Below are 27,685 nucleotides of genomic sequence, written 5' to 3'. Positions count from 1 at the left end.
TAGGTAATATTAATGCATATCTATCATATACAACGTCCGATGTGCCGCATATTGTAGGAACATCTACTCTTGAGTGTACTCTTAGTCACGTGATAATTATCTTTCCATGCCAAGACCCGATAAGCAGAAACTAAAGGGAAAAAAAAAGTCGGAGCTATCATCGGCGCAAGTGTCAATCGCAACAAACCCACGTCCTGCCCACTCGATTCTAGACTATAATACAGACCAAGAACATCAAAATGGGCAAAAAGTCAAAGTCTTCATCCAAGACGGAGGAGAAGACCAGCACGTCCGCTGCCACTCTTCCCTTCGGTGGTGCATCTCTGGACCCAACACTGTCCTCGCTTTTTGCGCAGAGTGTATGTCTGTCTTGAGGTGCAATTAACGGACTTTGAACTGACAATATATAGGCTGGTCCTGTGCAAGCTCCCGTGATCAAGTACGTCAAGCCCACACAACGGGCAAAAAAGGACGAAGATGATGTTGCTGAAGAAGAGGAATCATCTGCGTCAGGCGATGAAGTAATGGAAGATGCTGCCGAAGAAAGCGATTCTGAGGCCGCAGAGGAGGAAGAACAACCTACGGACACACAGAACCGGAAACGCAAGCGTGGCAGTGCCGGCGAGGATGTTGAGGAGACATATATGCGTCGCATTGCAAAGGAGGAGGAGAAGGATGAGGAAAAGAGGAAGTCCGAGCAAGCAAAGCGTCAGAAGCAGACCGAACAAGAAGGTAGCGAAGATGAGGAAGGCGAGGACTCCGACAAAGCATCGGTATCAGAAGACACCGACGACGAGGAGGCCGCTCCTGCACCTGTGCACGAGAGCTTGACTGGTTCCGCCAAAACCGATGAAGTTGAGAAGTCCAACCGCACTGTCTTCCTGGGCAACGTCTCCACAGAGGCTATCAGATCTAAGACCGCCAAGAAAACACTTCTCAGGCACCTGGCCTCTTTCTGTTCGACGCTTCCTGAATCCACCGGCCCGCACAAGATCGAGTCGATTCGTTTCCGCTCTGTTGCATTCGCCAGTGGCGGTGGCATTCCCAAGCGTGCTTCCTTCGCGAAGCGCGAGATTCTCGATGAGACCACACCCAGCACCAACGCATACGCTGTCTACACCACTCTCCACGCCGCACGCAAGGCCCCCGCCGCCTTGAATGGCACTATGGTCTTGGACCGTCATTTGCGAGTTGATAGCCTTGCTCACCCCTCAGAAATTGATCACAAGCGCTGTGTCTTTGTCGGCAACCTGTCTTTCATTGACAGTGAGACCCCCGAAGAGGACGAGAAGACCGGCAAGAAGAAGAAGGTTCGCGCTCCCGCCGATATTGAGGAGGGTCTCTGGCGGATTTTCAACGCCCACACTGGAGGCAAGGACAAGAAGGCCATCAAGAAGAACGTTGAGTTTGTGCGCGTGATCCGTGACAGCACCACTCGTGTTGGCAAAGGATTTGCCTATGTCCAATTCTACGATGGCAATGGTGTTGAGGAATCGCTTCCGCTCAATGGAAAGAACTTCCCGCCTATGCTCCCCCGCAAGCTGCGTGTCACTCGAGCCCGTAAAATCGCTAAGAAGCGCGAACCCTCCGGCCCCGAGACCAAGAAGTCTCGTGTAGATGAGGCCCAGAAAACGATGCAAGGACGTGCCAACAGGCTATTGGGCCGAGCGGGTGCGGCCAAGGTGAAGGCCGATGCTAACAGTACCATTGCCGGCAACTCCTTCGTGTTCGAGGGTCACCGCGCTACTGAGGGATCATCATCCATCAAAATGAAGCAGAAGAGCCGTGGATCGAAGGCCAAGCGAGAAAGCAGAAGCAGCAAGCGGGCTGCCGCATACAAAGCTGCGGGTGGCAGAAGGGGCTGAACATAAAAGAAGCCTTATTGTATCTCTCATGGGCGTTAGGAAGGGCATTTGAATATATTGTAGGAAGAACACAAAATTCGAGACCAGATATGCATAATTTGAGCATCTACGTAGTAATTCCAGCCCTGGAGATAATCTATGCAAAGTAAGCTATAACTGGGGACACTGACGTCATTGTCAACAATCAACGTTCACGGTACACCGTACAAGTTGTCGACCATCAACTGTTTCCTTTCCACCATCGGATCCATATTTACTCACGTTGAACATCACTTTACTTTGAATCCCTTTCAACGAAATCAATAGCTTGAACCGCCCAAAGTGAAGTACTTTAGTTCCAGCCTTATTTATCCATGTGGTATGCGGGGTTGAGGTGCACATACGAGTCGACAAAAACAAAGCCGAAGCTAGCTCCCGAGGCTAGGTAATACAGAGCGAAAAGAAAGTTCATACGTATCGACGTCTTTCCATTCAAGTCAGCACCTAGATTTCTCATTACTACCATGTTACCTTTCGGAGTTCGCCCAGGAAACTGCCGCCGGTCCCATGGCCAACCCTCTGCAGACACGAACGGCACAGATTCTGATGGGGTAGATAAGTGTATCTCAGACCCAGGACCTCAAGTTTTCAATCCCAGCATAGCGGATGTACTCGAAGTTCGGAATTTGTTGCAACGGAAGGTCCCACGCGGTCTGCCCGAAGAGCTCATTGATATGATCATTGATGCTGCGGAATATTGGCCTTCAATAGAGCAGAAACTGCAAGAACATCGGATCATTCAAAAAGATTGTGATCAAGTTTTGCTGAAGACAGTTCCCCTCTGCTACGATCGGAAGGTATGCCTATCCGCTCTCAAGTTAGCTGAGCGGCCGTGTTGATATCTTTCTAGACCTTGGAACAAGAATCGAGTCCTACCCCGTTACCCCATCGCGGTGCACACCCTTGCCGCAAGATAGTCTTCAATATCTCATCTCATGACCAAGGTAGCGGGAAATGCCGTGACAACATGTATGAATTCTCATGGACTTGGTTTGACATCGAAGTTATTCACGGAGCCCATACGAGGAACATGTATGCCAATGGAATTGAGCAAGAGATCCTCGACAATGAGCGTGGACAAGTCCGAAAACACTATACCGAGGAAGATGCGCTGCTGTTGCCGCGCCACAACAAATTGCAATCCAATGGTGCCCACGTGAGCGAGATGCAGCACAATAGAATTGTTTGGGACTATCGAGACGATATCCAGGCAGACTCGCCCGAGGCACTTGAGATTGAGAAGACTCTGGGTCGTGGCCGACTTACTCTTGATGGACATGAAGTGCGTGAGTTAGAGGTTGGCGATTCGATTGCCCTTTGGGCCCGGGCAAGGTTTCCCGGCTGGTCAAACCACGTTCATCAAGCGAGCGTGAGGATATACTGGGCTGTATGAGGGGATGTATATATGGATGTTCTCTGATATCATGTTTTCGTTTTGTGCAGTATTAAATGCCCTTTCAGAAGAATATCATAACTAGTTAGTTACCACGCCTTAGCTGACAACTAGGATTGTACTCCGTATGGAGTACAACATACAACATACATCGTAACTAACCAACTATGTTGTATACAAACTGACTAACCGATGATTGGCTTTGAAGCCCAAAACTGATCACGCCATTTTGCCAAGGCTGCCTAATCGACGCCAAAACAGCACAATATAAAGCCAACGGCCTCCTTAGCTGCTTTACTTTTTTTTATTTCTCCCTGATGCTAGTCATCATGCAGTCCAACCGCTGATCTGCCCTGAAAATGGTGTTTATCCCATGAGCACCTCTTCCTATACTAACTGAGCACGACCTGCCGGCAGGCCGACGGCAAGCGCACAGTGGGGCCCAGTCGCCGATTCAAATCCTCCCGAACGAGTCGCCGAATGAGTCGCCGTCTGAAAGTCTCGGGAGATAACCGCCAACTGTGAAGCCAATTTTAGGTCAAAGATCCCCACCTGCGGAACAGGATGGATTGGTCAACACATGTCGATAGAACGGCGACCCATCTCGTCCGAGAGCTACACACATGTGTCATGGGATATTGGGGGAATAATGAATGTTCCCGCTCTATAGCGATGTCCTGACTGGACGCTGGTTGCGTTATGTTGCGTTATCTGTGTGAATACCACGCGTCCTGTCGCCGATGATGCGTCCTCTGGAGTCTGGGTCTTAGCCGACTGTTCCCCCTTTTTAAACGTCGCGCACCCCCGTCGCGATAGCTACTACGGTTCTGTTTATTTAGTAGCTCAAATCACCGTTATTTTTACAACTCTTTCTCATTCCACACCTTTGAAACGCTTGAGTCCTTTACTCGATTTCTTACTCTTACTCCTATCTTCTAAATCACCACCTCAATATGGCTACTCGGAAATGTGCAGCGGTCGTCGTAGGAGCCGGTCCGGCTGGAGTCGCTGTCATGGGAAACTTGTTGGAGCGCCAACTGGGCTCAATCACATGGGTTGATCCTTCTTTCGAGGCCGGGAGAGTCCATAGCAAGTATCGCGAAGTTCCTAGGTTTGTACCCAATTCTCGACATATGAACACAGACCGGAAGATACTAACGAGGTACCCTTCAGTAACACCAAGGTTGCATTATTCCAAACGTTCGCAACAGCCACACAGCCTTTCCAGAAAATTATCGATAATACCAAATCACCTAATGCGTTCACCAAATTGGCCAAACTGGATCAAGAAGCTACCTGCCCCCTTGGTTTTGCAGCGGATATGGTTCGTGGCCTGACGGACGGTCTATTGAAGATGGAGCAAGTATATGCATGCCACGGCTTTGTCAAATCAGCCAACCTGAACGAAACGGTTAGTGATTATTGCACATCTCCTTGTCTATCATGAAGGCTAATAATGACATCACAATCCAGACCTCCAACTGGACAATCTGCATCAAACAGAATTCATCTGAAGATCTTGAGACAATCGAGACTTCCCGCCTGATCCTCTGCACAGGCTCCTTCCCCACAACAGCCCCCATCCCAGTCCAGGGACTGGACATCCAGCGCTTGGACCTCGACCTAGTGCTCAAGCCCACCGAGCTAGCAAAAGCCCTCCCCTCAGACAGACCCACCTCCGTCGCCATCGTCGGCGCATCCCACAGCGCCATCCTCGCCATCCTGAACCTCACCAAGCTCGCCCAAACCTCCCACCCTCTCCTGCGTATTAGTTGGTTCACCCGTCACCCCCTCCGCTACGCAGAGTACAAGGACGGCTGGATACTGCGCGACAACACCGGTCTCAAGGGCCTGGCCGCAGACTTTGCTCGCTCCGAGCTGGAAGACGATAAGCTTCCCACTTCGCACGCAGGCCAGGTTCTGGCCAAGATCGACTGCGCTGGTGGTCAGGAGATCGAGTCTGCTCAGTACCATAAGTACTTGCCCGCGTGTGACTATCTCGTCCAGGCCGTCGGGTATACCCGTACCTCACTCCCTGCTCTCTCGAAGAATGGTGCGCCCCTTTTTATGAGCTTTGATCATGATAAAGGCACGTTCCACGAGCCTGGTCGTTCATCTGACATCCCCGGGCTGTTTGGTGCCGGTATTGCGTTCCCCGAGCGGGTTGTCGACCCGCAGGGTAATCAGGAGTACGCGGTTGGGTTCTGGAAGTTCATGAAGTTCCTGAAGCGGGTTCTCCCATCGTGGGTTGCGTGATGGTCTCGTCTCTTGCACTCATTTCGTAGATTGTTTTGCTTTTTCGTCCTAAGGGACACTGACTACGGTGCCCGTGCTTTTTCTAGCGGGAGATGATTCCAACTTTTGATACCGATATCTGCGGAGTAACTGGCGTTGTTCTGGGCGGCTTCGGGGCATTTTCATATCATTTCATAGCTGCTCTGCAGGCTACAATTGAGAAGAGCATTGTTTTTTTTTTCATTTCAAATTGATCGCATTCGCAAAATGTCCTAGCCATTCATCACCACCCGGCATCACCGTATTTCGACCATTTCCGGAGGGATTAGCAACACCAGGGCTGCGATATGAGGAAGTAACTTGTGCATCGGGTGTTCGTATTTGAGTAGTATCCAGTCCTTCCTCCCCATCCCCCAACATAACCAACATGACAGCTAGTGCAGAGTGGCCATGCAATACACAAGCTGCGAACGCCACATATTATTCCATTATCCGGTCATATCACATCATGAAATACCACAAAAACATCAACTTCTTCACCCCTCCACCTGCCAACACAGTCCATGCATACCTTTTATTAACCACCAAGTTACAACATAACAACCGCAAAAACACCAGCCACAACAGCGCCAACACCGCCATTCCTCACAGCCGCAGCACCACTATCAGCAGTCTGCGTCGCAAACGCCTTATCAGTCCCGGTAGCCGTAGCCCGGTACTCACTTTGGCTAGAAACAGCCTTGAGGTCATACCCAGTCGCGGTAACAGTATAAGTAGTCGACACCTGGGACCAAGTGAGAACAGTACCGCTAGGAGGCGCCGTAACCGTACCCCCAACCTCGTACAGGGTCGATGTGCCGTTACTAGGGAAATCGCCGGGCTTGTAGAACTTATCCATATCTGTGAAACCCAGGTCCTTGCACGTCGTATCCTTGAGCGTCGAGTCGCAAGACGACCACGCCCAATTCGGAAGGGAGGTGTATAGATTGGGTAGATCGGAGGGGAAGAATACTCCCCACATGTCTGCGCCGGCGAGAGTGGGCTCGGTGTGTGGGCAGATATCCCAGGATCTGAGGTTCGGGCGGTTAATTCGTGCTTTGGAAGGGTCGTGGGGTTGGTGGACTTCACTTACGCGGAGATACTAGCGCTGGCTCCGCAGCAGGCACAGTCTGAGGCGCGGTTGGCAATGTCGAGACCGTTGTTGAGTTTCGATAGGTCTGGGATGCTGCCGATGTCGGCGCTGATGTTGTCGGTGACGTTGCGCATGCATTTGATCTGCTGGTTGCGTGATGATAAGGTCGTTTGGGTGACTTTGCCTAGATCGCAGGAACAGCGGTTTGGCGCGTTGTCTGGTGGTGGCCAGAAGGGGATTGGCTCTTTGGCGCTGGGGCAGATGGCGAAGTACTGCTGAACGAAGAGCTGGTATTTGCAAGAGTAGACCTGAGGAATGGAATTTTGTTAGCATGGATTTATGATAGTCCTAGCGGGGTGTTCCGTTGGAGTAGATTGTATATAAAGTCATACATACCTGATTCCAGCATGACTCCGCCATGCAGTTGATATACTTCTGGTGGGAGTCGCAGCCACAGTCCACGGCACAGTTACCATTTCCGTTACAGCCTCGGACGCAGGAGCTCCACTTGTCCGCGACATCCCTGTTGCACTTTGAGTACTCGGATGAGGAGGCGCAGTCTTTCTCGGTGATGTTTGTCTGGGCATTGGCTAGGCCAGCGAACGCCGCGACGGTCGCAGCCGATGCAAGAAGGAATTTAGATAGCATAGTGGACCCTGTTATCATTGGATATATCTGACAAATGCTGCTCTGCTCTGACCTGATCTTTGAATGGCACTACTGAGCAAGCAAAAACCCTCCAATCCCTATATTGTAGGGAGGATGCAACAGCACCTTTATAATAAGCAAATTATGCAGCATAGCCCAGATTCTAGCGAAAATAAATATCTTCATCATCCTCCAGCCCTGAATGGGCTCTGCTGCAAGTTAGGGGGTTCGATCATTGCAAACCCAGCTGTCATGTCATCGTTCGCAGCAACCAACCAATAACCGATGTCATACTGTAGCAACGTGACACAAAAGAACAAGCTGGGCCATTCATGTTTCAAAAGAAGGTGGATAGCGAGGACCCCGGTTTCTGCATGTCTTCTGCATCCATTGCATATAGGCAATCACATTTTTCTTTGGCGAAGGGCATGGGTCAATTGATAGATCAGAGCCCAGATCCATAATCCGCCCTATTGATTGACCGGATGGACAGAATGTTTCAGGATTTCCAGCAAAAGCCCTTCATAGTGCTAGGAGCCTTGCTTCCTCTGCAGTCACGAGGTGGAGTGGACTGTTCCTGCGATCATAGATTCGTGAAGGCCCTTGCTTGGAGCCGAGCTTTTGATGACGATGCCAGGGTGCTATTATAAGAATAGACATGAGCGACGTGGTTCATTTGCTTGGGGCTCCCATGTTGCTTATGCGGTGTGTCAAGAGCCATGCATTGGATGGGGAGTCTTTTTTATGCCAGGGTTGCTTTTTCCATGGCGCGGGTGCCTAGCAGCCTAGCATAGTCCGAACTATTAGGGAGTAAGTAGACCCTGGAAATATTGGAAACACATGGTACGGTAGTCCACCTGGCAATGACATTGTTCACGGAGACCTGAAACGTCGAGTCGCTCAGCAGATTGACATTTCATCGCAGAGAGCCTGGTACCTGGAGGCTGGTGCCTGTGTGGTCACGAGTCAGGCACATGGTCAAGTGGGACAAGCCGAGGACTTGGTCAAGACAATGTCGTAAGCGATGAGTATTTCTGAGTACTATATAGTTTTATGTGCCTATGAAGGTACATAGGGTGTCCATGTCATGTACTTCGTGAACCTTGCAAGTATTGCGATACACTCGCCCACAATCCGCGGAGATCGACTCGAGGCTTGATTATACAACACAGTTCAAATCGCTAAAGGAAAATAAAAGAGTTGTAACTAGTCGGAACTAGTCAAAAACTAGAAGGAGAATAACCCAAAGTGCTTATCAGACTTTGCAAGGTACAACAATGATGTAGAACCGCAACTCCAACCCTGTGGAGACGAGAAAATCCCTACTTAGTAGGGAAATTTGCTTGGTTTTTTCAAGGCCACCGTCTCCACCGATGGACGATCATTATTTTATGTCCTTCGTACGGAGTACTACTTTGTACTTCGGTGAGAGAGGCCCCTTACTGGGAGGATAGCCTGTTTGAATCTGAATAGGTAATGTTCGCGGAGTACATATATACTCCCCACAGCTAGAGATCTAGCAGTCATCTATTATATGTGATTCAACTGTACCTACCAGCGAGATTAGACTACAATTAAAAAAGTGGACGCGGGACTATCCAAATTAATTATTTCCCCCACTGTCTTTTTGACAGATTCACTCGGATGAATCGGATATCAAATTAGAAAAGGGAATACACAATTATAAAGTAGATTGTAGGGAGTATACAGTCATTACCGCTGACGGAGACACAAATAATATATCAAATAATAACAAAGCCACAATCCCGACCGTAGTCAAAGAAGAGGATGTTTTGTACAGCTGCACCCCAGAAAAGGGACAGGCAATAACACAAATTGATTGGCTGTTTCAGGAAACAGCCAATCGGAGAAGTGAAGAAAGAAAAAAAAATATACATCAATAAAGCATGTCAACGTGACTTTGCAACAAGGTCTTCCTGACAACATCTGCATGCATGGAAATCTACAGCATCAGAGCAGCGGCAACGAGGGCCAGCATGCCACCAGAGACACGGTTGGCGATACCGGCGTTGGTGGTGGGCACGGCGCTCTGGGATGCGGGCGTGGAGCTAGCAGCGCTCGAGGAGCTGGCGCTACCGCTGGCGCTGGCCGAGGTGGACTTCGCCGAGGACTCGGTGGCGGAGGCAGAGGTACTGGTGGCAGTGCTGGTGGCATTGCTGGAAGCGGTGGTCAAAGTAGTGGGGGAGCTGGTGGTGGTGGCCGAAGAAGTCGAGGTCGACTTCTCCGAGGTAGTGGTGTGGGTGGTCGAGGTAGATGACTCGGTGGATGACTGAGTGGAAGTGGACGCGGTGGTCGAGCTGGCAGTGGAAGAGGTAGAGGTGACCTGAACGGTGGAGCCCTCGACGGTGAAACGGCCGATGTAGTTGTAGTCGTCGCTATCATCGTCCGAGACGATCTTAATGGTGTAGTCTGGCTGGGCGGCCAGCTTGGAGGGCACATCCCATGTGTAGCTGCCGTCGTTATCGATATTCGCTGGTGATAGTCAGACTCCGTGCCTTATCGGGGAATATTAGTCATTCGGATGGATCCCGAGGTTGCTTACAGGCAATGACAGTGCCGGAGTTACCGCTGATCACGGCTCCCCACTGCAAGATCAAACTGACAGTGCCGTCGGTGGTAGGCTCCCACTTCAGAGCGGTAGGCTCGCCGACCTTGAAGGTGTAACCCTCGACGGGAATGCTGAAGGGGTTAGCCTTGCTGTTCGCCGCGGCGACGGCGGCCATGGCGGCGACAGCGAGAGAGATGAAGAAGCGCATTATGACTGGTATATGTATATAGGTTGGGAAAAACGAATGTTCAAGTGGGAGATGCGGATAAAAGAGTGAAATCAGAAGAGCCTCAAAGGAGTGGAAGGCGTCTGAAGGGGCAAATATAGAAGAAAAGACCGGCCGTCGGGGATATTTGGTCTTAGCTTTATAACTAAGAGGGCATGTGCCCCATGGATAAGGAGCTAGGCACAGCCGGCAGAGTCAAAGGGACGAGGAAAAACAAATACAAAGGAAGCAAGGCGAGTGATTGGCCACCGTCCAGCCCAAAGAGGGCCCGCGAGGCCCTAATAGGAGACAAATCCAGGGCAAAAGAGGGAAAACCGATAAAAAAGAGAGCGTGGCGGTGATCCACGAGTTTTCGGACCACTAACGGCCATCTTCCCTCGCTTGGCAGGGCATCTCCGGCGTTGACTGGTCTGAACTCGACGTGACCTTAAATGACGATATCCACTTTGGTCGGTTACAGTCACTTCGACGAGACAACCCTCTTTTTGGGGGATAAATTTAGATCACATCATTGGATACATCGATAATTGGCTAGGCAGAATAATGGGGATCAGATGTGATTCAACATAATTTTTGGTATGTTTTTGGCATGTTTTTTCGCTTTCAATCCTTTGTCGCTGACTCTGTATGTTGTACTATCGGAGCCACGCGACTGAGGGTTCGGGTATTCATCCGAGTTAGAAATCCGACCAAAGCCCCCTACGCCTCCGAGCTATGACCTTTTCCACTTCATCCTTGCGCTTCAATGTTTCGTAGTTCCAGTTCTAACGCTAATTCATTGGGGTATCGTGTGGGGCATCCAGCATATTGTTCTGACCGAGCCAGAATATCACTTCCATTGCCCGGCGGTCATCGTCTTGCTGCTGTCGGTCCAGCAACTAATCCCAGTCAGTACAGCTTCAATAGGAGCAAAATCAATAAATAAGGCTCTCACAGCTTGATAAAGTCCCTTGCGTTTCGTCTCTTTCTCCTTCTTCTCCGTAGGCTTTGCCCTGGCCTTAGAGGGTCGTTCAGAGTCATTCTCATGGAGGAATTTACACTGGTCGCCACGGTTACAGTGGCCATTACGTGCAAAATAGCGGCAGACGGTCTTTTTGCCTTGGCGGGGTGGCGGTGGCACTCGCTCTGGTCCCGTGCGACGTGAAGTTACTTGCTCTGGCGCAGAGTCATCGCTGTCAGGGTCAGAGTCTGAATCTGAGCCAGAAGCACCCGAGGAGGTCCAATCACTGGCCCCGTGATCGGATGCGAGCTCCATGGCATCCAAGTCATGGTCGGTGGGGTGCTCGGTCTTGATTGTGTGCTCGAGATGATGGGACTCGAACAAAAGCCCAGGAACACCTTGCGCATCTGTCGCATCTCCGCTTTCCACGGTTGATTGCGCGGGCTCTGGAATTGGGCCATGGGGCTCGATTTTCATGGTCGCCTCCGGAACCGCGGTCTCTAGTTCAGTCTTAGTGGCTGGCTCCGTTACCGCGTTTTCGGATTCGGTTTTCATAGCTGGCTCTGGCACCGCGGTTGCGGGTTCAGCTTTGATAACCGGGGCCGGTTGCTCGATTGTGCTACCCGTATCTTCGTCTTGGTTAAAGTCTTCATTTAGGCTCAATGCCTCCTTCTGTAAAGCTTCCATTCGGAGGCGAGCAGCTTCGGTCTCGGCCATGGCCTTTTGGATTCGTTTCTCCTCTCGTTCAAGGTTGCGCCGAATCTTCTCTCTGCGCTGGGCGTTTGTCGTTGCATCTGCAGCGGGATCTGTCTTGTGTTCATTTTGTTTTTGTGTATGCTCTTTTCGCTTGTCCTGTTGCTCCTTTTGCTTTTGTTGGCGAGTTAACTCGCGGGCTGCCTTTGCCTCCTCCATTGACTTTTTCTTTTCTTCAACCCGAGCTTGCGTGGGGAACTTCTTCTTCCGTTCTGCAATCCAAGCGGCAATATCGGACGGTGTTTGTAATGTTGCCGTTTTTCCTTTGTATGAGACCTGAAGTGGTGTTGCGCCAGATCCACTTTGCGCCAGCTTCGATTCTTCGTCTTCGTCAACCTCTTCTTCGCTTGACTCGTGGTCCTCGGTATTAGGGGTCAGTCCAAGTTGATTGTGCTTCCTTTTTCTCTTCTTCGCCTTTCTGTTGGCTGTCGAGTCTGCGGCGGGTGGTGGCTTTGAGGGTAGAGGGTTGCCGAAGCTTGGAACGGCAGGCGCTGCGGGGGTTCGAGGCGCAGTTGATTGAGGTTTGTTGAATGCAGATGAGTGATCCCGCTTTTGGGTATTCTTGGGTTTCGGACCCTGATTGCCATACGCATGAGGAGGTCGTGGCCCTCGTGCTTGCCCCGGTTGAGCCCCCATGTATGGCACCGCACCTTGCATCTCATTGCGCCATGATATGGGAGGCATCATTGCTTGGTTGTTTGGTTGATGGCCATGCGGAGGTTGTAAACCTTGCATGTATGTCGGAGTTGTGGGAGGGTAAGGTGGAGGAAGGTTGGGCGTATTGTAGTGTTGATAGTTCCCCGGAGCTACCGACTGGGGATATTGTTGAGATGGAAATGGAGGTGGGTTTTGAGGATGTTGAAAGGCCGGCGTTTGTCCATGATGGTAGGGTTGGGGAGGCATATAAGGTGCTGTAGGAAGAGGTTGGGGATATCCGCCGTACATTGGTTGCGCGTAGTTGAAACCTGTAGGAGGAGGATATGATGGCGCTCGTCCACTTTCTGCATGATTTCCTCCTCGGCCTCGGTTTCCCTGTCCTCTGCCACGTCCCCTCTGACCTCCGCCATGTCCACCGCGTCCACCCCAACTCTGTCCATGTTGGGTCGGGTGGTGAGCCGGCAGTTGGTTGGTCGCTGGCGGCGGAGGCGGCGGGGGAGGGAAAGAGAATCCCTGCGAGCTCATGACGAGAGCCTTGGTTTGCTGGAGACTCCAGCACCAACACAAGAATAATCTCTTAAGTTTAGTTTATTAGCGGAGTGGAGGTTGAAATTGAAAGCTTCCGTCCCGGGGTCACGTGTGGGCGGGATTCTAGGCGGAGCAATAATCTCAGAAGGGTTTTTGATCGTTGATTGCTTCGTGACAATGGTAAAACGGGAAAAGAGATTTAAGCCTTTTCACTTCGTCCTTGCCTAGTCAGACCAATCTTCTGGCTGCACCTTCCTCGCCGTCACCATGTTTATCCTAGTAAGTTTGACGCCCATATATAAGACTTTTTTCTAACACCGGCAGACCACCATATCGGACTTGATTCAGATTTCACCTGAGGATTTCTCCAAGTTCAGTGCAGTTGCACTTGAAGACAACATCAATGCAAAGTATGCCAATAAAGTACGCAATTCAAGCTTCTTCCTTTCAGTTTCTCGATCCTTATTCCGCGCTCTAGGTTATTCAAAAAATTGGCCTCTGCATCAGCTTCTATGACCTACTTGAGTCTTCCGATGGCCTGATTGGCCACGGAACGGGGTTGGTTAATGTCAACGGTAGATGCCACCCCTTTCTCGAGTGTGAGCTCTTTACTGACTATCATAGTTAAATTCCGCATGATTGTTTTCCGACCCTTCAAAGGGGAGATCATGCTTGGAAAGATCGCTAGCGGCACAGAACATGGAATTAAGAGTGAGTTTCCAGCATGAAAACTCAGTGCTCGTCAAAACTAACGAAGTCCAGTTGGCATCGAATTCTTCAATGACATTCTCATCCCGCCACAAATGCTTATGGAGAAGTCCCGATTGTGAGCTGATTCTCCCCTCATGTCAAATCTAAAATGCTAATGTGTCTTGCAGCGACTATGCCGAGCAAGTCTGGATCTGGGAGAGTGAAGGTGGAACGGAATTCTTCTTCGATGTAGGAGAGGTTGTACGATTCCGAGTCGAATCAGAAGAGTGGCATGACCAAATCCCCAATGCTCCAGATGTTGCAGATGAAACCCCACAGGAGAGGCGCCCTCCGTATTCTATTCTTGTTGGTCTCTCCGTATTGATTTTCTAACTCTCACTAACCATGTTTTAGGGCTCGATGCAAATGGGTGGAACGGGACCCATCACTTGGTGGTAGGCTGCTGCTACCAGCAAACCACCATTTGATGTCTCATTAGACTGTCTTATTGTTCGCCTATCGCGACCCGTTCTCAGCGCCCATAAAATTTGTTTTAGAGTCAGATCAGATACCCATACGAATCAATGCCAGTGAATATAGAGATACCTGAGTGACCATGTGTAGTGAGCCGAGATGACAGTGTAAAGCTATTTGACAGGGGATACACCTGAGCAAGTGTAACTATGTACTTCCCTCCAAAAATAACGGACATGCATATAAAATATACTGCATAACTGTAGTATAGTACACACCAATTAGGAGATCAATGCGGCAAGTGCCGAACTCTCCGACTCTCCGACTCATCGGCGTATCCAAACGGTTCTCCGAGCAGAATTGCCGGCAGCCGGTGGAGCTCCGTCGGTCTCTCGTCCAGTCGAAATCGCGCGATCCATCGTCATCTGCCCCCCAAGGTTGGTAGTATGTAAAAGGATTCTGACGAATTTTTTCTCCCTCGGTTGAATTTTTCAGCACGAAAACATCCAAAAGCAGACATTGAATCTGTTATTCGCCATCGCTCCTGATTATCAATCAGATTCGCAATCCGTGTCTCATTCCGGTTTCAGACAAGTCATACAAAGAAAGCGGGTGATCTCATCTTATCGATAAACATATAACCTACCCCTCGCCTCTTTCAATTGCCTTAAAATCATCTTCTCTATACACAATGGGTTCCATTGAAAACGGACACACTTCTGAGCGTGGCTTTGGGACACTGGCTGTCCACGCCGGCTCGCCTCATGACCCGGTGACCGGCGCTGTCATTGCTCCGGTAAGCTTATCAATCTAGGGAGGAGAGAAAGAAAGGCGGAATTAACGATGCTTTGACTAGATCTCTCTGTCGACCACATATGCTCAGACTAGTGTTGGAAACCCCGTTGGTCTGTACGAGTACACGCGGAGCTCCAACCCCAACCGGTCAGTTTATTAGTCCAACGGTTTGACACATCGATCAGGCGGACTAATACCCCCCGCAGTGATAATTTCGAGCAAGCCATCGCGGCTCTTGAGCATGCCAAGTACGCTCTGGCCTTCTCTTCCGGCTCCGCTGCTACGGCCAATATCCTCCAATCTCTTGCTGCTGGCTCGCATGTCATTTCGGTCTCCGATGTTTACGGCGGTACCCACCGATACTTCACCAAGGTTGCTTCGGCGCACGGTGTCCAGGTCACCTTCACCCCCTCCATTGAGTCGGATGTGGAGAAGTTGATCCGCCCCGAGACCAAGCTCGTTTGGATTGAGACCCCCTCCAACCCAACCCTTGGCTTGGTGGATATCCGGGCTGTTGCCAACATTGCCCACCAGCATGGCATTCAGGTTGTTGTCGATAACACTTTCATGAGCCCCTACGTCCAGAATCCATTGGACCACGGTGCCGATATTGTTGTTCACTCCGTAACTAAGTACATTAATGGCCACTCCGTGAGTTCTTACTGCCAATTTACACCTTGCCAGTATCAATCCAGCTAACTCGAACCTAGGATGTCCTTATGGGCGTGGCTGCTTTCAATTCCGAGACCCTTAAAGAGCGCCTCGGCTTCCTGCAGAATGCGATTGGCGCCGTCCCCTCCGCATTCGACTGCTGGCTCGCTCACCGCGGTCTGAAGACCTTGCATCTGCGCGCCCGCGAGGCGTCAAAGAACGCCACTGTTATCGCCAAGGCCCTTGAGTCCTCTCCCCACGTCATCTCCGTCAACTACCCCGGTATTGACTCCCACCCCCACCGCGCTATTGCCCTCAAGCAGCACCGTGATGGTATGGGCGGTGGTATGCTCAGCTTCCGTATCAAGGGAGGCCAGCAGGCTGCACACGATTTCTGCAAGTTCACTAAGATCTTCACTCTTGCGGAGAGTCTGGGTGGTGTTGAGAGTCTGTGTGAGGTGCCTTCCAGCATGACCCATGCAGGCATTCCCAAGGAACAGCGCGAGGCGGCCGGTGTCTTCGATGACCTTGTGCGCATGAGCTGTGGTATTGAGGACGCAGTGGATCTGCACGCTGATGTGTTGCAGGCTCTCAGCTTGGCTGCGGTGGCTCAGAAGGCTTAAACGCAGCCCTTAATTTAAAGTTCATGTCTTCGGCTTGCATTTAATATTGGAATAGACAGCATCAGTTTCTAATCACTTGGATATGGCATTATGAGTTAGAGCATTACAAAATCATATTACAGTTATTACAGCCCGACTCTAACAGTTTCAAAATAGCATTCCAATCCGTTGTCTCCAAGGTTTGTATAAATAATAATTCTTTGCCTAACTAAGTCCCCACCAGATATCCGCTTAGTCATCATTCCACCATGCAATTTTTTGTACGGAGTATTGAAATCAGATCACAGCATCTGTGAAAAGAAGGCCTCGGAACTAAATTACTATTTGATCAGTTCTTCCTTGCCCTTGAATATACAGTTTTTACCAAAACTGGTGCGAGTCTGTCCACAACCTGCAATTTCGACAAATTCACCACCCGGGCCACTTCAGACAACCCACCTACACAATACTAGGTGTCTTGGAAGGAGAGACAGCCGTCTTATTCAAGTGAAGATGGCCTTCAGTTTCGGATTCTCGGGGGATGATATCGACATTGACGATTCAGAGATCAATCAAGATTTCTCGGATGTGCCTTCTCAGCAAGCCGTGGGCAATTCTCTTCCTGAGCTCGTGAAAGCGAGTAAACATGATATGAATGAATGGGTAAGTGATCAAGCAATATATTTCATTCTCAATTATGCGTATTATAATGTTTTGAGTTGGCGAGTATGTTCTAAATCCCAATTCGGGCCGAAGAGTATCATCGACGAGAGCATGAAAGCATGAATTCATTACTTTGAAATGCATCATACCTTTCCAACAGAGTCAAAATCTAATCAAGATGACAGCTTTCAATTCTTCCCTCTCAAATCTTCTACAATAAGCTCGCAATCAGCGATACGCCTCTGGCCGTCGCTCGTCGAGAGATCTTTGACATTCGCACCCAGCTCATGGCCGAAGACAGCGCAGGCCACGATAATGAAGAGCTTATTGCCGGTATTGAAAAAGGCGACATCACGCCCAATTTCTATGAAGGCGGCTTCAAAACTTGGGAATGTGCCTTGGATCTAGCCAAGCTCTCCCTCAATGAGGACATTCTTAACGAATCCTCCGATAGCCCGGCGGACATCCATATTATTGAGGTGCGTAAATCATCCGCCATGTGGAAGCTTTCCCCCAAAAGCCACCAGGGGCAAGAAAGCTAACATGAATGAACAGCTCGGCGCAGGCACAGCAGTTCCATCATTGACACTGTTCGCCCGTCTTCTTAGCCAAGCCCAGCCCGGCCAGAGCCAAATAAAGACACTCTTTACTTTTGCAGACTACAACTCTGACGTGCTCCGTCTTGTCACGCTCCCGAATCTCCTTTTGACGTGGCACAATAGCCGCCCTCAAACCGCTGTTTCAGCCGTGTCAACTGCACGAGGGCAAGACGAAGAGCTGGATATCACGCCTGAGCTGGTTCAAGAATTCAAAGATGATCTTACTCAGCGTGGGATCTCGGTTGATTTCATTTCAGGCGCTTGGTCGCCCGAGTTTGTGGATTTGGTCTTCTCGTCCGGTGATAATGCTCGCAAGACTCTAGTTCTTGCTAGTGAGACCATTTACTCACCCGCATCGCTGGCTGCGTTTTCCGAGACGCTTTTGGCGCTGCTGCGCCGCTCGAACACTGCTTCGGTGAAAAGTCGGGCTCTCGTCGCGGCGAAGAAGGTTTATTTCGGAGTTGGTGGTGGCGTTGATGAGTTCCTTGCCGTGCTCGATACTGTCTCTGCCAATGAGCTGGATGTGCAGCATAAATTGGACGTCCAATCTGAGGGTGTGGGCAGAGTAGTTTTGGAGGTTGTACCGTCAAGCGGGCCTTAGGGCGAATTCGATAATAAAATGAATATCCAAAACCAGCATTCAGCCGATATTCGGCGAGGATCTAGGTGTTAGATCAAAAACAAAAGAAAATCCAATTATCAGGTGCTGGATTGAACGTCAAGTCCCAACGTATATGTACATGATTTTTCCTCCACACGTGTCTACTTAGACAGTTGACTAAAGAGAAAAGATACCCCCATTTAATCGTAGAGCGACACGACCTTGCCGTCCTTCGTCCGCGCGACCCGAGACTCCTCAATCTCCTGGTTCTTGCGCTGGTAGTGAGCCACGACATGGCTCAGGTCGGCCTGCGAACCGGGCGAAACGTTGAACGGAGAGCCAGCGTTCAACATTCTGGGGAAAAAGAAAAAGAGCACAGTCAGCACGACAACAATGAAAAGCATTTCCGGAGCAACAAGATGACATACTCGGGCTGTCTGTGGGCGAAGGCCTCGGCTGGGCCTTGACTGCCAAGCAAGTGGCGATCAAAAGCAGCCTTATCCATGATAGCGGTGTGGATAGCATTGCGCTGCTCGAAGACCTCCTGGGAAGGCGTCCACTTGTTAATGAGGCCGGTCATCCAAGATGCCTCGCCGGATTCCTTGATGGACTTGGAAACGTGGTAGAGGACGAAGGCGGAAGCGATGGTGCCAGATGTGACGTAGAAGCTGCGCTGTTAGGTGTACATGGAAGAGTTAGCCAAGTAGTCGTGGGCGATCGAGGCATATCTTGCTCTACTTCCAAACTCGGGTCTGGTCGCGGTGGGCGGGGGAGAAGAGCTTACGCCGAGACCTTCGTTCACGGGCTCATGGGCGGCGTGAGAACCCCAGCGGCGCTGGGTGCGCAGCAGCTGCCGCGTCGAAGGAGCAGATCGTCTGGCAGCGAACATTGTGTGGAGGGAAGCAATTGGTTATGAATCGATGACCCTTTGGGGAGTGATGATAGGGCGAGGCGGAAAGTGAAAGTCGATGACACGTGATGTCCGTATTGGGCTTAGGGTCGCTCCCTAACTATGTGGTCTAAGATCTTCGTTTATTGGTTAGCTTATTAGTTATAGTCAGGTGTATTTAGGTGTATTTAGGCTGACTGTTATATTGTTATATGGACTCATATTTCAACTGGAATTGATCTGATATTCTCATTCTCTCATGTTCGTGTAGAGGGTAGGTGAACCAACCCAGTGTACTTACTCCGTATATGTCATGTCGTATGCATTTAGTATCGCATTGCAAGACTCCCATGATCAATAGATACATCAGTACTATATGCAATGCAATGCACTCTGCGTAGTACTATGTACAGATACAAAACACCAAAATAAAACTGAAGCCCGATCTACTTGGCATACAAAGTCCGGAGTAGACAATCTGCATGTCCAATATCGCCGTATGTTCGAAACCTCATCTAGTAATATGTGTTGTCCGATGGCAGCCTCACTATTGCCAATTGACCACACTTTTGCTATATCGCCTCATTTCAATTCCCATGTCTTCGGGTCTCGATCGGACATGTCAGCCTGTCGGTGTCGAGTTCCCCACCTATCTCGATCGCCCAAATCCACAATTTGATGCCCAATGCCATGGCATCTCCCAACTGGTCTCGCTTCAGTTCAGAATGGAATACGAGTGGATTCGGATCTTGTTTTTGCCCCCAATAATTCCCGGCACTGGCGTCTAATTGATGGCCCTCTCGCACATTGGGAGGTTGGATGGGTATCAATACGCTAAGGGTCGGTCCGCTGTTGTGCCCAGACAACGTTGGGATGTAAATTTTGAGATATTTTTGCAAAATTCGATCGGGTTGGTCTTTTTCTTTCCTTTTTTCCTTTCCTGTGGTCTTTTGGTCTTACACCCCAAAAATATCGGCGCTTTCGTGGGTCTTCATTCGCGGTCACAGCCAAAGAGTTTAGGTCTCTGCCCGATCCACCGAAGTCACTTGGCTTACGCTTTTAGGTATCCCAAAGTTTCAATACCTCTTAACTATAGTCGATTTTTTGGGCTATATCTTGAGCTATCGCCACAGGGCTTGTTGCAAATGTACAGTGCATTCATCCCATATGATCGGAACTATCACTCATGCTCCATTTAGCACATTGATCCTATTGGTAACACGTCTGTCAGAAGCAAGAAGTCTTGGGCACGCATCACTCTACCGCAATGGCCGCGGGCAAGAAGAACAAGGCCAAAGACAAAAATGGCAAGGCAGCCACCAAGAAGGTTAAGAAGGGGAAGAGCCCAGAGGTCACAGAGACTCAGACAACTACCACTACTCCTGCTCCTGGCAGCCCTGAACTCAAGGCGCAGGAACCAGAGCAAGTAACAGAAGAGTCTACTGCTGGCAATACAGACGTTGAAGTAACGACGCCACTTCCTGTATCAGCATACGAGGTACTCGACGACGAGACTGCACCCCAAGACAGCTCCAACCCTGTCCCATCTGTACTCGACAACCCCGTATTAGCATATGAAGTGCTCGACGACGACAATCCACCCCAAAACAGCTCCAACCCTGTCGCAGACCAAGAACCACATGTACTCGACAACCCCGTATTAGCAAACGAGGTACTCGACAACGACACTCCACCCCAAGTCGTCTCCGACCCTGTCGTGGATTCAGTATCGCCTGTACACGAAACCCGCGTATCAGCACATGAGACGTTAGACGACAAGGCTTCACCCCAAGACATCCCTGACCCTGTCGTGGATCAATCATCACCTGTAGTCGACGAGCCTGTCAACGAAGTACCACCCTTGGACGAGCCAAGCTCAACTCAGCTCCCCATCGAAGAAACTGAAACCAAAGAGCCGGCCGTCGAAGCAAGCTCGGCCCAGCCTCCCATCGAGGGCACGGAATCCGAGGAGCCGCCTGTGGAAGAAGCAAGTGTGGTTCAGCCTATCCCGGATCTAGAAGCAAAGGAGCCCTTGAACGACCATAACAAGCAAGACAAGCCCAATCAAGCCGAGCGCCCTGAAGAGACGACTGTAGTCTCATCACTACCGGCGGACCTATTCTCCCCTGTGGCCGCCTGTGTGCCTTTGCCTTCCCCATCCTTGACTGAAGCACGGTATATGTCAAGTCCTTCCCAGGATAACCAACATTATTATCCCGGACCATCAGCGTATTCCCCTTACGCTTCACCTGTCCCCTACTCTGCGCCACCACCTTACGCGTCGCCAAACCCCTACGCGTCGCCAAACCCCTACGCGTCGCCAAACCCATACGCCTCACCAAACCCCTACGCTTCGCCAGTGCCGTACGCTGCCTCCCCGGTGCCGTACGTCTCGCCGAACGCCTATTCTTCTCCGGTACCCTACGCCTCACCGGCGCTTTACGCTCCAGTGCCGTACGCTGGTTCCCAAGTGCCTTACACCTCATCCACACCTTACGCTGGCTCTCCAGTACCTTACAGCTTACCCGGACCCTACGCAGGTTCCCCGGCACCTTACGCCTCACCAGTAGCTCACATTGCCTCACCGGTGCCCAAAGTCAGTAGCCCGCTTGCACGATCCCACTACCCTCAAATGTCCCCAACTATATCACCAACTGCAACTCCTCCACCTCATAATCCACCAGCTGCGCCAATGCCTCCCCATGAACCGCCTTCCACCCGGAATGGAACGTATGCTCTTCAATCTCCTGTCATGAGCCCTGCCGGAACGATGCCTCCTTATGGGCATTATTCTCCTCAGCACCTATCGGAAGGCCATTATAGGAGCTACAGCATCCCAGATCCATCATATGCAGCATCATATCAGGCCCTTCAAAACCTGTCCATGGGCAATGGCCAACCCCATGAGAATGGATCTCCCCCAGACAACGACGGTGATCACATTGAGCTTCTTCAACGCATCCAGTCGGCGCTTCCAGATATCAACAGCCTCCTTAATGGGTATCGTAACACCCACAGCAAGCTCTCGAGCCGAGAGGCTGAGATGAAGCATATTGAAAACCTGCACGAGCAAGCTCTAATGCACAAAGACTACTATATTGAAGCTCTGCAAGCTCAAATGAAGAAGACAGCCAATGAAAGTGCTGAAGAAGATGCCAAGTTGAGGCACACCATCAGTGAGTTGCGTCTCCAACTGGGAGATCTGCAGGAGAAGCAGAAGGACCTTGAAGATGGCATAGCTGTCCAGCAGAAGTCCAACGAGGAGCTTTCTGAAACTAGGGTCGAACTCGAGGGACAAATCAACCAGCTGAATGAAAGCATCCAGGAGCTAACCGAAGCCCACGAGAAAGCGCTGGAGACTCAAAACGAGGAACAGGAGAAGGCTCTTGTGGCACAGAAGGAGGAGCTCACTGAATTATTTGAGGAGATCAAGGCGGAGGATGAGAAAACGGCAGCCGAGGCTCTAGAGAGTCGTGAGTGCGAACTTCGCAGTGAACACGAAGCTAGTCAAGCCGAATGGGCGAAAGAAAAAGCCCAATTGCAGGAATCCTTCGAAACCCAGCGCACCGAGCTGGAGGCCACTAAGACAGAAGTGGCATCCCAGATCGCTGCTTTGGAATCCAAGGAGACCGAGCTGCAAGCCCGACTCACCGAACTCTCATCGACACGTGAGGAACTGGCAGCCAAGCTCGCAGAGCTGGAAGAAACCCACCAGAAGAACGCACAAGAATCGGAAGAACTTCGAAAAGCCCATGCTGATGAATTAGACTCCCTGCGACAAAGCCATGCTGGTGAATTGGACGCCCTGCGACAATCCCACGACGAACAACTCGCTGCTGCTGCCAAAGAATTGGATGATAAGATCGCAGACCTGGAAGCTCACTTCAATGAGAAAGAGCAGCTTTGGACCACAGAGCGCGCTGCCTTGGAGCAGCAAATATCCGAGAAAGATAGCGAGCTTTCCAGTGCCGAGCGAGAGAAAGAAAAATTGGAAGGAGACGGTATTGTCAAGGAGCAGCACCTCCAGCGCGCAGTGGATGGAATGCGAACTACCATCGATAACTTGGGCGCGGATTGCGAAAGGCTGAGAAAGACACTGTCCAGCCTAGGAGAGGCCACTGACCTCAAGAATACGAAGGGCGATCAATTCTTGTAAGTCAGTCTTTGAAGCCCTGTGGATTTTAATTTTTCGGGTCCTTTTTTTTCTTCTTCTTTTGATTTCGGTTTTCGTCTTTGTCTTCAAAGACAAGTCATTCATTCTCTACCTTTCCTTTGTTTGGCATCGGCGCACGGCGGGCATATATTATCTTAAAGATTCATGTTGATAACGATAACGATAACGATTACGATTACGATAAATGGACATGATCTAATAAACTCTTTCTTTCTAGTCTTGACTGCTTCACAGAGCTCTCGCAGCTCATCCACAATCTATCCAAGGAGCATTTCGGATATCTCCCCATTGATCCCCCCAAGGATATCCTTTCCAAAATTCCATCCGAACTTCCACCTTTCCTCGACAATACTCCAGCCTCCCGCGAACTACGATGTGCTTACATCCAGCATATCATCTCAAAAACCCTAACCTTCCGAGTCTTCCAACCCTTCCTCTTCACCCTAGGCCGGCGATATGACAAGGCCGACACCTTTTTCCAGATGCTATCTATGGACATCCGGCGCAAGTCCGTCCGCCGTGAGGCATTCTGGCGCCAACAGACCCTGAAAGCAGCCTACACCACCTCAGACGCCAAACAATCAATCAACGTAGCAGCAGCAGTCATCGTCGACGAAATCATCGACCACATCAAGCACTTTGCCGATCCCAAGCACCTCGACTCCCTCCTAATGGGCGTCCGAAAGATCGTCAAACTCGCCGCCGAGACATGGAGACACGCACGGGTCGAGCGCGAGCTCGTCGTTGCCAATTTCCCCGCCCCGGACGCAGAGAGTGTCTCGAACGAGGGCTGGCTGGAGTACGCTACCAGCAAAGATCAGAAACACACCCCGTCGAGCGAGCCCACTCGCCATGTCGTACTGCGCACCTTCCCGCGTATTACGCGCGAGGCTGCTCACGAGGACTTCGCTAGTGATGAAGAGAAAGCTACCGCATGTACTTACTCGCAGGGTATTCTACTGTACTCTGATTCCCCGGTCATTATGGGTCGGCTTCAGGAGTTTGCGAAAAGGTCTACCGATTCTCTGGTCACGACACCTCCTAGGTCGCCCCTGGCCACCAAGGCTATTGAGAAGTTGTCAATCGATGTTTCCTCTCCGAAGGTTATGACTGTTCGGTCGGCTCCCACGAGTCCGGGTGTGAAGGGTCAGTTTGTGACGGTGTGATTTGGTCGGTGACTTCGATATATTGTTTCTATAGCGGTCGAGCCATTTTTTCTTTTGTTTTTCCTTTGTCTTTTCATCTTTTTCTGTTTTGGGATTTTACGGGGAACAGTTCAGCGGATTTGGATTTGATTCGTCTTATGTTGTTTTTATATTTGATTATTTATTGAAGATTGTATGTGAACAGCAACAATGTTAACGAGTTAGAGAAACGACTTTTTACCTACGTTACTCCATATATATTGTACATTGTACGCCATATTTGAATCGTTGATCTATTGCTTCGACTTATGCCTCTAGATTCTGGACTTTTATATGGACCTTACTATAAAAAGAGATCGAAGACCCCGAAGGCCCGCGTAAGTTGGTTCGTATCCAGATATCCCCACTCTTAAATCTGACAGGTGAATCTAGGCTACTCCTCTTTTTGAAGCGATGTATGACTTATTTGATTCTATAGGTGGCATCTATTAGCTGATAATTAATGCTTAGCTATAGACAGGGAGATGTTTACTAAGATATGTGCATTGAGATTATGACACGTAGGATGAGCTACATATAGAAGCAGCCTGTACAATGTGCGTACATGGGTATCAAAAGGGAATGACTAGAGCTTTGCCTCAGCTCCAATTGCATTCCGGCGCATTTGCCGCGACGACACATCGGCAGGCACCGATGCTGCGGCGTTTTCGAACAGCTTCCGTCCAACAAGATCAGACATGATAAGAACGCGGGAGGAAACAGTTGCACCGTCACGACGGTTTTTGCTGTGAAATGTTAGTCGTATATTGGCAGAGATAGTGTGAATAATGAACTCACCCCTCGCGACGGGAATGTGCAATCAATTCAACAAAGTCCCACAGTCGACCGCCAGCTAGAACCTTTCCAGTAGCTTCGTCACGCTGGGGTACCCATTCAGGAGCCAGCCTGAGAGACGGACCGACACGCGATCCTTTGTTCTTCGCAACTAAGATAATACCCTCTTCTTCAAATCGTTGATAAGAATTCTTGAGGGTCTCCTTGTTGACTGCCTCGAAGTAGGAGAGATCACCTTGGTGGTATAACGTTTTACCAAGCTGTGGATGTGAATGTTAATGAAATAGTCGGTATAGCATGGGAAATATAACTCACGACTTGAGCACTATCTTGTGCTTTCTTCGAATCGATCCAAACTTCCTTCGGACTATCGAGAGGCGGCGTCAATCCAAGAAGAGACACCGAGCCAAGCCAAGAGGCCTCGATGAAAGGCCAGATCAAGAAGCAGTAGAAGTCATAGTTCTCGCGACCGCATAGTCGCTCAGACTCGCTCAATTCAACATAAAGTGGCGTGCCGGATTCATCACGAGTGATCTTGATCACATCATCCTTCTCCAGCCCACGCAAAGTTTTATCGAGATTGTGAGTCAAGCCCTCAGGTGGGAAAATGAATTCACCGCGGAAAACCTGCGACAGGAATAATACCTGTTTCTTCAAATCCTCGTAGGTGATTATTTGATTGGCAGGCCCACCCCCTTGCTTGATCTTTGTGTACATAGCCACAGAAACCAGCGCTTCAGTGATGAAAAGGTGGATGAGCATGTTCCGGTAAAAGGACAGGTGGAAACGATCTACCGCATAGTAAGTTGGCTCGACTAAACCTGAGATCACACCAACGAGTTTAGGTCCCAGGACTTCTAGCGCACGGTCAACCACCGTCTCAGTTGGCGAGCGATAGAAGTGTGCGACCCTTCCACCTTTGGCTCGCACCCGATCGCAAAGCCAGTCCAATCGGCGCACCAATTCGCCCTTTCCGACTCCGCGGCCGCGTAAGGTCAAGAGCACGGTTCCCACAAGAGCGGTTGGCATCATCACAGACACGTCGTTGATATCGGACAAAACCCGATAACCGAATGTTCTTAGAATGCGGCCTCGATCAGCATAGCTAAGTTTGTTATTGATGTCGGTGCTGGGGCGATCTAGTCGCGTAAGTTGCTGGCCAATAAAGTCTCGGAGACTCCATGGCTCGTGGAAACGAACATCAACTCGGCCTAGCTTCAAGGTCAAAACCGAGGACGAAGAAATGAAATCAGCCAAGTTCTCCTTTGGCTTCGGTTGACCAAGAAGCTCGCTAATGTATGACCTAGAGAATGGGTTAATGCCAATGTTCATCAAAAGGTTAGGGTACCAGCGGGGCGTCATACTCAGTCTCAATGACCTTGTCGTATTGAGTGCTGACGGGACAGATGATGAGATCTTCAACCCGACCTGATAGTATACTGTCCATGATGAAATTCAAGATTCCGAACTTAGGCGAAAGCAGTTTCCCAGTTCTAGAGCGACCACCTTCAATGAAGCATTGGAAGTTGAAGCCTTGTTGGAGGAGGGTATCAATATAAGCTTGTACGACAGTATTATACAAGGGATCATTTCCAAAGCTGCGCCGAATCCACATGGCACCTAAACCAGGTTAGTGCTAGCTAAAAGCTAATAGGAAATTGTCTTGCAACGGACCTGCGTGTTGTAAGAAAGGGCCCAGCAACGGGATATTCAGATTGTCGCCCGCGACGATGACAGGAAGAGAAATGCCGAGACGGTAACATATGAGTTGCAGGGAGACGTAATCCACATGGGACTTGTGACAAGGCAGGAAAACAATGGACTGCTTCTTCTTGGCAGCAGTCTCGGCTACAGATCTTAGACGTAAGACTTCTTCGCTGGATACATGGATGCCTAAGGTGAATCTCGTTTAGAATTGACTTGCGATAGGATGAGTATAGCAGAGAAAATTTACCTTGATGGTAAGCACGAGTCAAAAGTTGCGTGCACATGTAATAAGCGCCCCGAATAAATTTTTTGCTTTCCATCTTGCAAATCATGTTTTCCATCATTGTATCCACGACTTCCCGAAGATTATCTTCAATCTCGGTCCGGCGACGGGCCCGTTTGTCGTCTAGTGTTGTACCTTCATTGATTGCCAGCAGTCCTTCCTTCTCTTCGACCATGAGTCGACGATTGGCCAATTCAGTAATCTTGTTTTGCAGCAGTAGGCTGCTCAATATGGAGGTCTTCATCTTTTCGGAAAATCCAGAATAGTAAATCGGTTGACCGATAGGGTTGTCATATGCACGCCATCCCGTGCCGGACATGTACAGGCTCACTTCCCGGAGAAAGTGGAAGGGGTTCTCGCGAAATCGCGCCATATTGCTGACAAGGTTGCGTTCGGAGATTTGTTCATGTTGGGTTTCCGGACCTCCAGTGAAACCGGACGGATGTATTGTCAACTGTGAGTTGACGATTTCTAGATCCGGCGCCGAGTTGTCATCGGCAATAGCCGACTTAGGAGACGGCATTGTAGAAGGGGGCAGGACGAGAATGGTTATACTTCAAGTCAGCTCACGAGAAAGAGAAAAGAAGAGGAGG

The 27,685-nt window shown here is 50.1% G+C and overlaps 13 protein-coding genes across 13 annotated transcripts; 7 read left to right on the top strand and 6 right to left on the bottom strand.

Moving 5' to 3' along the window:
* Positions 1 to 239: 239 nt before the first annotated feature.
* Positions 240 to 1,865, top strand: nop12 (rRNA-processing protein NOP12; the record flags this gene model as incomplete). Its single annotated transcript, XM_057182947.1, has 2 exons — positions 240 to 359; positions 411 to 1,865. 2 exons carry the CDS (start codon positions 240 to 242, stop codon positions 1,863 to 1,865), a joined length of 1,575 nt encoding a protein of 524 aa, XP_057044397.1.
* A 503-nt stretch (positions 1,866 to 2,368) lies between these two features.
* N7518_002018 (uncharacterized protein) lies at positions 2,369 to 3,297 on the top strand (the record flags this gene model as incomplete). Its single annotated transcript, XM_057182946.1, has 2 exons — positions 2,369 to 2,701; positions 2,755 to 3,297. The coding sequence occupies 2 exons, from the start codon at positions 2,369 to 2,371 to the stop codon at positions 3,295 to 3,297; spliced, it is 876 nt and encodes a 291-aa protein (XP_057044396.1).
* A 953-nt stretch (positions 3,298 to 4,250) lies between these two features.
* On the top strand, positions 4,251 to 5,553 carry N7518_002017 (uncharacterized protein; the record flags this gene model as incomplete). Its single annotated transcript, XM_057182945.1, has 3 exons — positions 4,251 to 4,408; positions 4,471 to 4,708; positions 4,771 to 5,553. The coding sequence occupies 3 exons, from the start codon at positions 4,251 to 4,253 to the stop codon at positions 5,551 to 5,553; spliced, it is 1,179 nt and encodes a 392-aa protein (XP_057044395.1).
* Positions 5,554 to 6,121: 568 nt separating this feature from the next.
* On the bottom strand, positions 6,122 to 7,312 carry N7518_002016 (uncharacterized protein; the record flags this gene model as incomplete). The annotated part of the gene is made up of 3 exons (XM_057182944.1): positions 6,122 to 6,602; positions 6,665 to 6,972; positions 7,061 to 7,312. 3 exons carry the CDS (start codon positions 7,310 to 7,312, stop codon positions 6,122 to 6,124), a joined length of 1,041 nt encoding a protein of 346 aa, XP_057044394.1.
* Positions 7,313 to 9,275: 1,963 nt separating this feature from the next.
* N7518_002015 (GPI anchored serine-threonine rich family protein) lies at positions 9,276 to 10,089 on the bottom strand (the record flags this gene model as incomplete). Its single annotated transcript, XM_057182943.1, has 2 exons — positions 9,276 to 9,805; positions 9,876 to 10,089. The coding sequence occupies 2 exons, from the start codon at positions 10,087 to 10,089 to the stop codon at positions 9,276 to 9,278; spliced, it is 744 nt and encodes a 247-aa protein (XP_057044393.1).
* A 788-nt stretch (positions 10,090 to 10,877) lies between these two features.
* N7518_002014 (CCCH zinc finger protein) lies at positions 10,878 to 12,535 on the bottom strand (the record flags this gene model as incomplete). Its single annotated transcript, XM_057182942.1, has 2 exons — positions 10,878 to 10,985; positions 11,042 to 12,535. 2 exons carry the CDS (start codon positions 12,533 to 12,535, stop codon positions 10,878 to 10,880), a joined length of 1,602 nt encoding a protein of 533 aa, XP_057044392.1.
* A 71-nt stretch (positions 12,536 to 12,606) lies between these two features.
* On the bottom strand, positions 12,607 to 12,897 carry N7518_002013 (uncharacterized protein; the record flags this gene model as incomplete). Its single annotated transcript, XM_057182941.1, has 1 exon — positions 12,607 to 12,897. The coding sequence occupies one exon, from the start codon at positions 12,895 to 12,897 to the stop codon at positions 12,607 to 12,609; it is 291 nt and encodes a 96-aa protein (XP_057044391.1).
* Positions 12,898 to 13,252: 355 nt separating this feature from the next.
* Positions 13,253 to 14,134, top strand: N7518_002012 (DNA-directed RNA polymerase III subunit RPC25; the record flags this gene model as incomplete). Its single annotated transcript, XM_057182940.1, has 7 exons — positions 13,253 to 13,264; positions 13,310 to 13,408; positions 13,464 to 13,560; positions 13,610 to 13,696; positions 13,748 to 13,811; positions 13,864 to 14,041; positions 14,090 to 14,134. The coding sequence occupies 7 exons, from the start codon at positions 13,253 to 13,255 to the stop codon at positions 14,132 to 14,134; spliced, it is 582 nt and encodes a 193-aa protein (XP_057044390.1).
* A 706-nt stretch (positions 14,135 to 14,840) lies between these two features.
* N7518_002011 (cystathionine gamma-lyase CYS3) lies at positions 14,841 to 16,218 on the top strand (the record flags this gene model as incomplete). The annotated part of the gene is made up of 4 exons (XM_057182939.1): positions 14,841 to 14,945; positions 15,006 to 15,091; positions 15,151 to 15,595; positions 15,655 to 16,218. 4 exons carry the CDS (start codon positions 14,841 to 14,843, stop codon positions 16,216 to 16,218), a joined length of 1,200 nt encoding a protein of 399 aa, XP_057044389.1.
* A 492-nt stretch (positions 16,219 to 16,710) lies between these two features.
* Positions 16,711 to 18,060, top strand: N7518_002010 (protein-histidine N-methyltransferase; the record flags this gene model as incomplete). The annotated part of the gene is made up of 3 exons (XM_057182938.1): positions 16,711 to 16,860; positions 17,046 to 17,339; positions 17,416 to 18,060. 3 exons carry the CDS (start codon positions 16,711 to 16,713, stop codon positions 18,058 to 18,060), a joined length of 1,089 nt encoding a protein of 362 aa, XP_057044388.1.
* A 200-nt stretch (positions 18,061 to 18,260) lies between these two features.
* N7518_002009 (putative NADH-ubiquinone oxidoreductase 178 kDa subunit) lies at positions 18,261 to 18,949 on the bottom strand (the record flags this gene model as incomplete). Its single annotated transcript, XM_057182937.1, has 3 exons — positions 18,261 to 18,414; positions 18,489 to 18,733; positions 18,845 to 18,949. 3 exons carry the CDS (start codon positions 18,947 to 18,949, stop codon positions 18,261 to 18,263), a joined length of 504 nt encoding a protein of 167 aa, XP_057044387.1.
* Positions 18,950 to 20,216: 1,267 nt separating this feature from the next.
* Positions 20,217 to 24,289, top strand: N7518_002008 (uncharacterized protein; the record flags this gene model as incomplete). Its single annotated transcript, XM_057182936.1, has 2 exons — positions 20,217 to 23,101; positions 23,341 to 24,289. The coding sequence occupies 2 exons, from the start codon at positions 20,217 to 20,219 to the stop codon at positions 24,287 to 24,289; spliced, it is 3,834 nt and encodes a 1,277-aa protein (XP_057044386.1).
* A 604-nt stretch (positions 24,290 to 24,893) lies between these two features.
* N7518_002007 (lysophospholipid acyltransferase family protein) lies at positions 24,894 to 27,615 on the bottom strand (the record flags this gene model as incomplete). The annotated part of the gene is made up of 6 exons (XM_057182935.1): positions 24,894 to 25,053; positions 25,106 to 25,362; positions 25,418 to 26,405; positions 26,467 to 26,722; positions 26,777 to 26,995; positions 27,057 to 27,615. 6 exons carry the CDS (start codon positions 27,613 to 27,615, stop codon positions 24,894 to 24,896), a joined length of 2,439 nt encoding a protein of 812 aa, XP_057044385.1.
* Between the last annotated feature and the right edge of the window lie 70 nt (positions 27,616 to 27,685).

The sequence above is a fragment of the Penicillium psychrosexuale genome (genome assembly GCF_028828465.1).
Source record: "Penicillium psychrosexuale strain IBT 29551 chromosome Unknown utg000002l, whole genome shotgun sequence".
NCBI lineage: Eukaryota > Fungi > Ascomycota > Eurotiomycetes > Eurotiales > Aspergillaceae > Penicillium > Penicillium psychrosexuale.
This window is presented reverse-complemented; position numbering and strand designations above follow the sequence as displayed.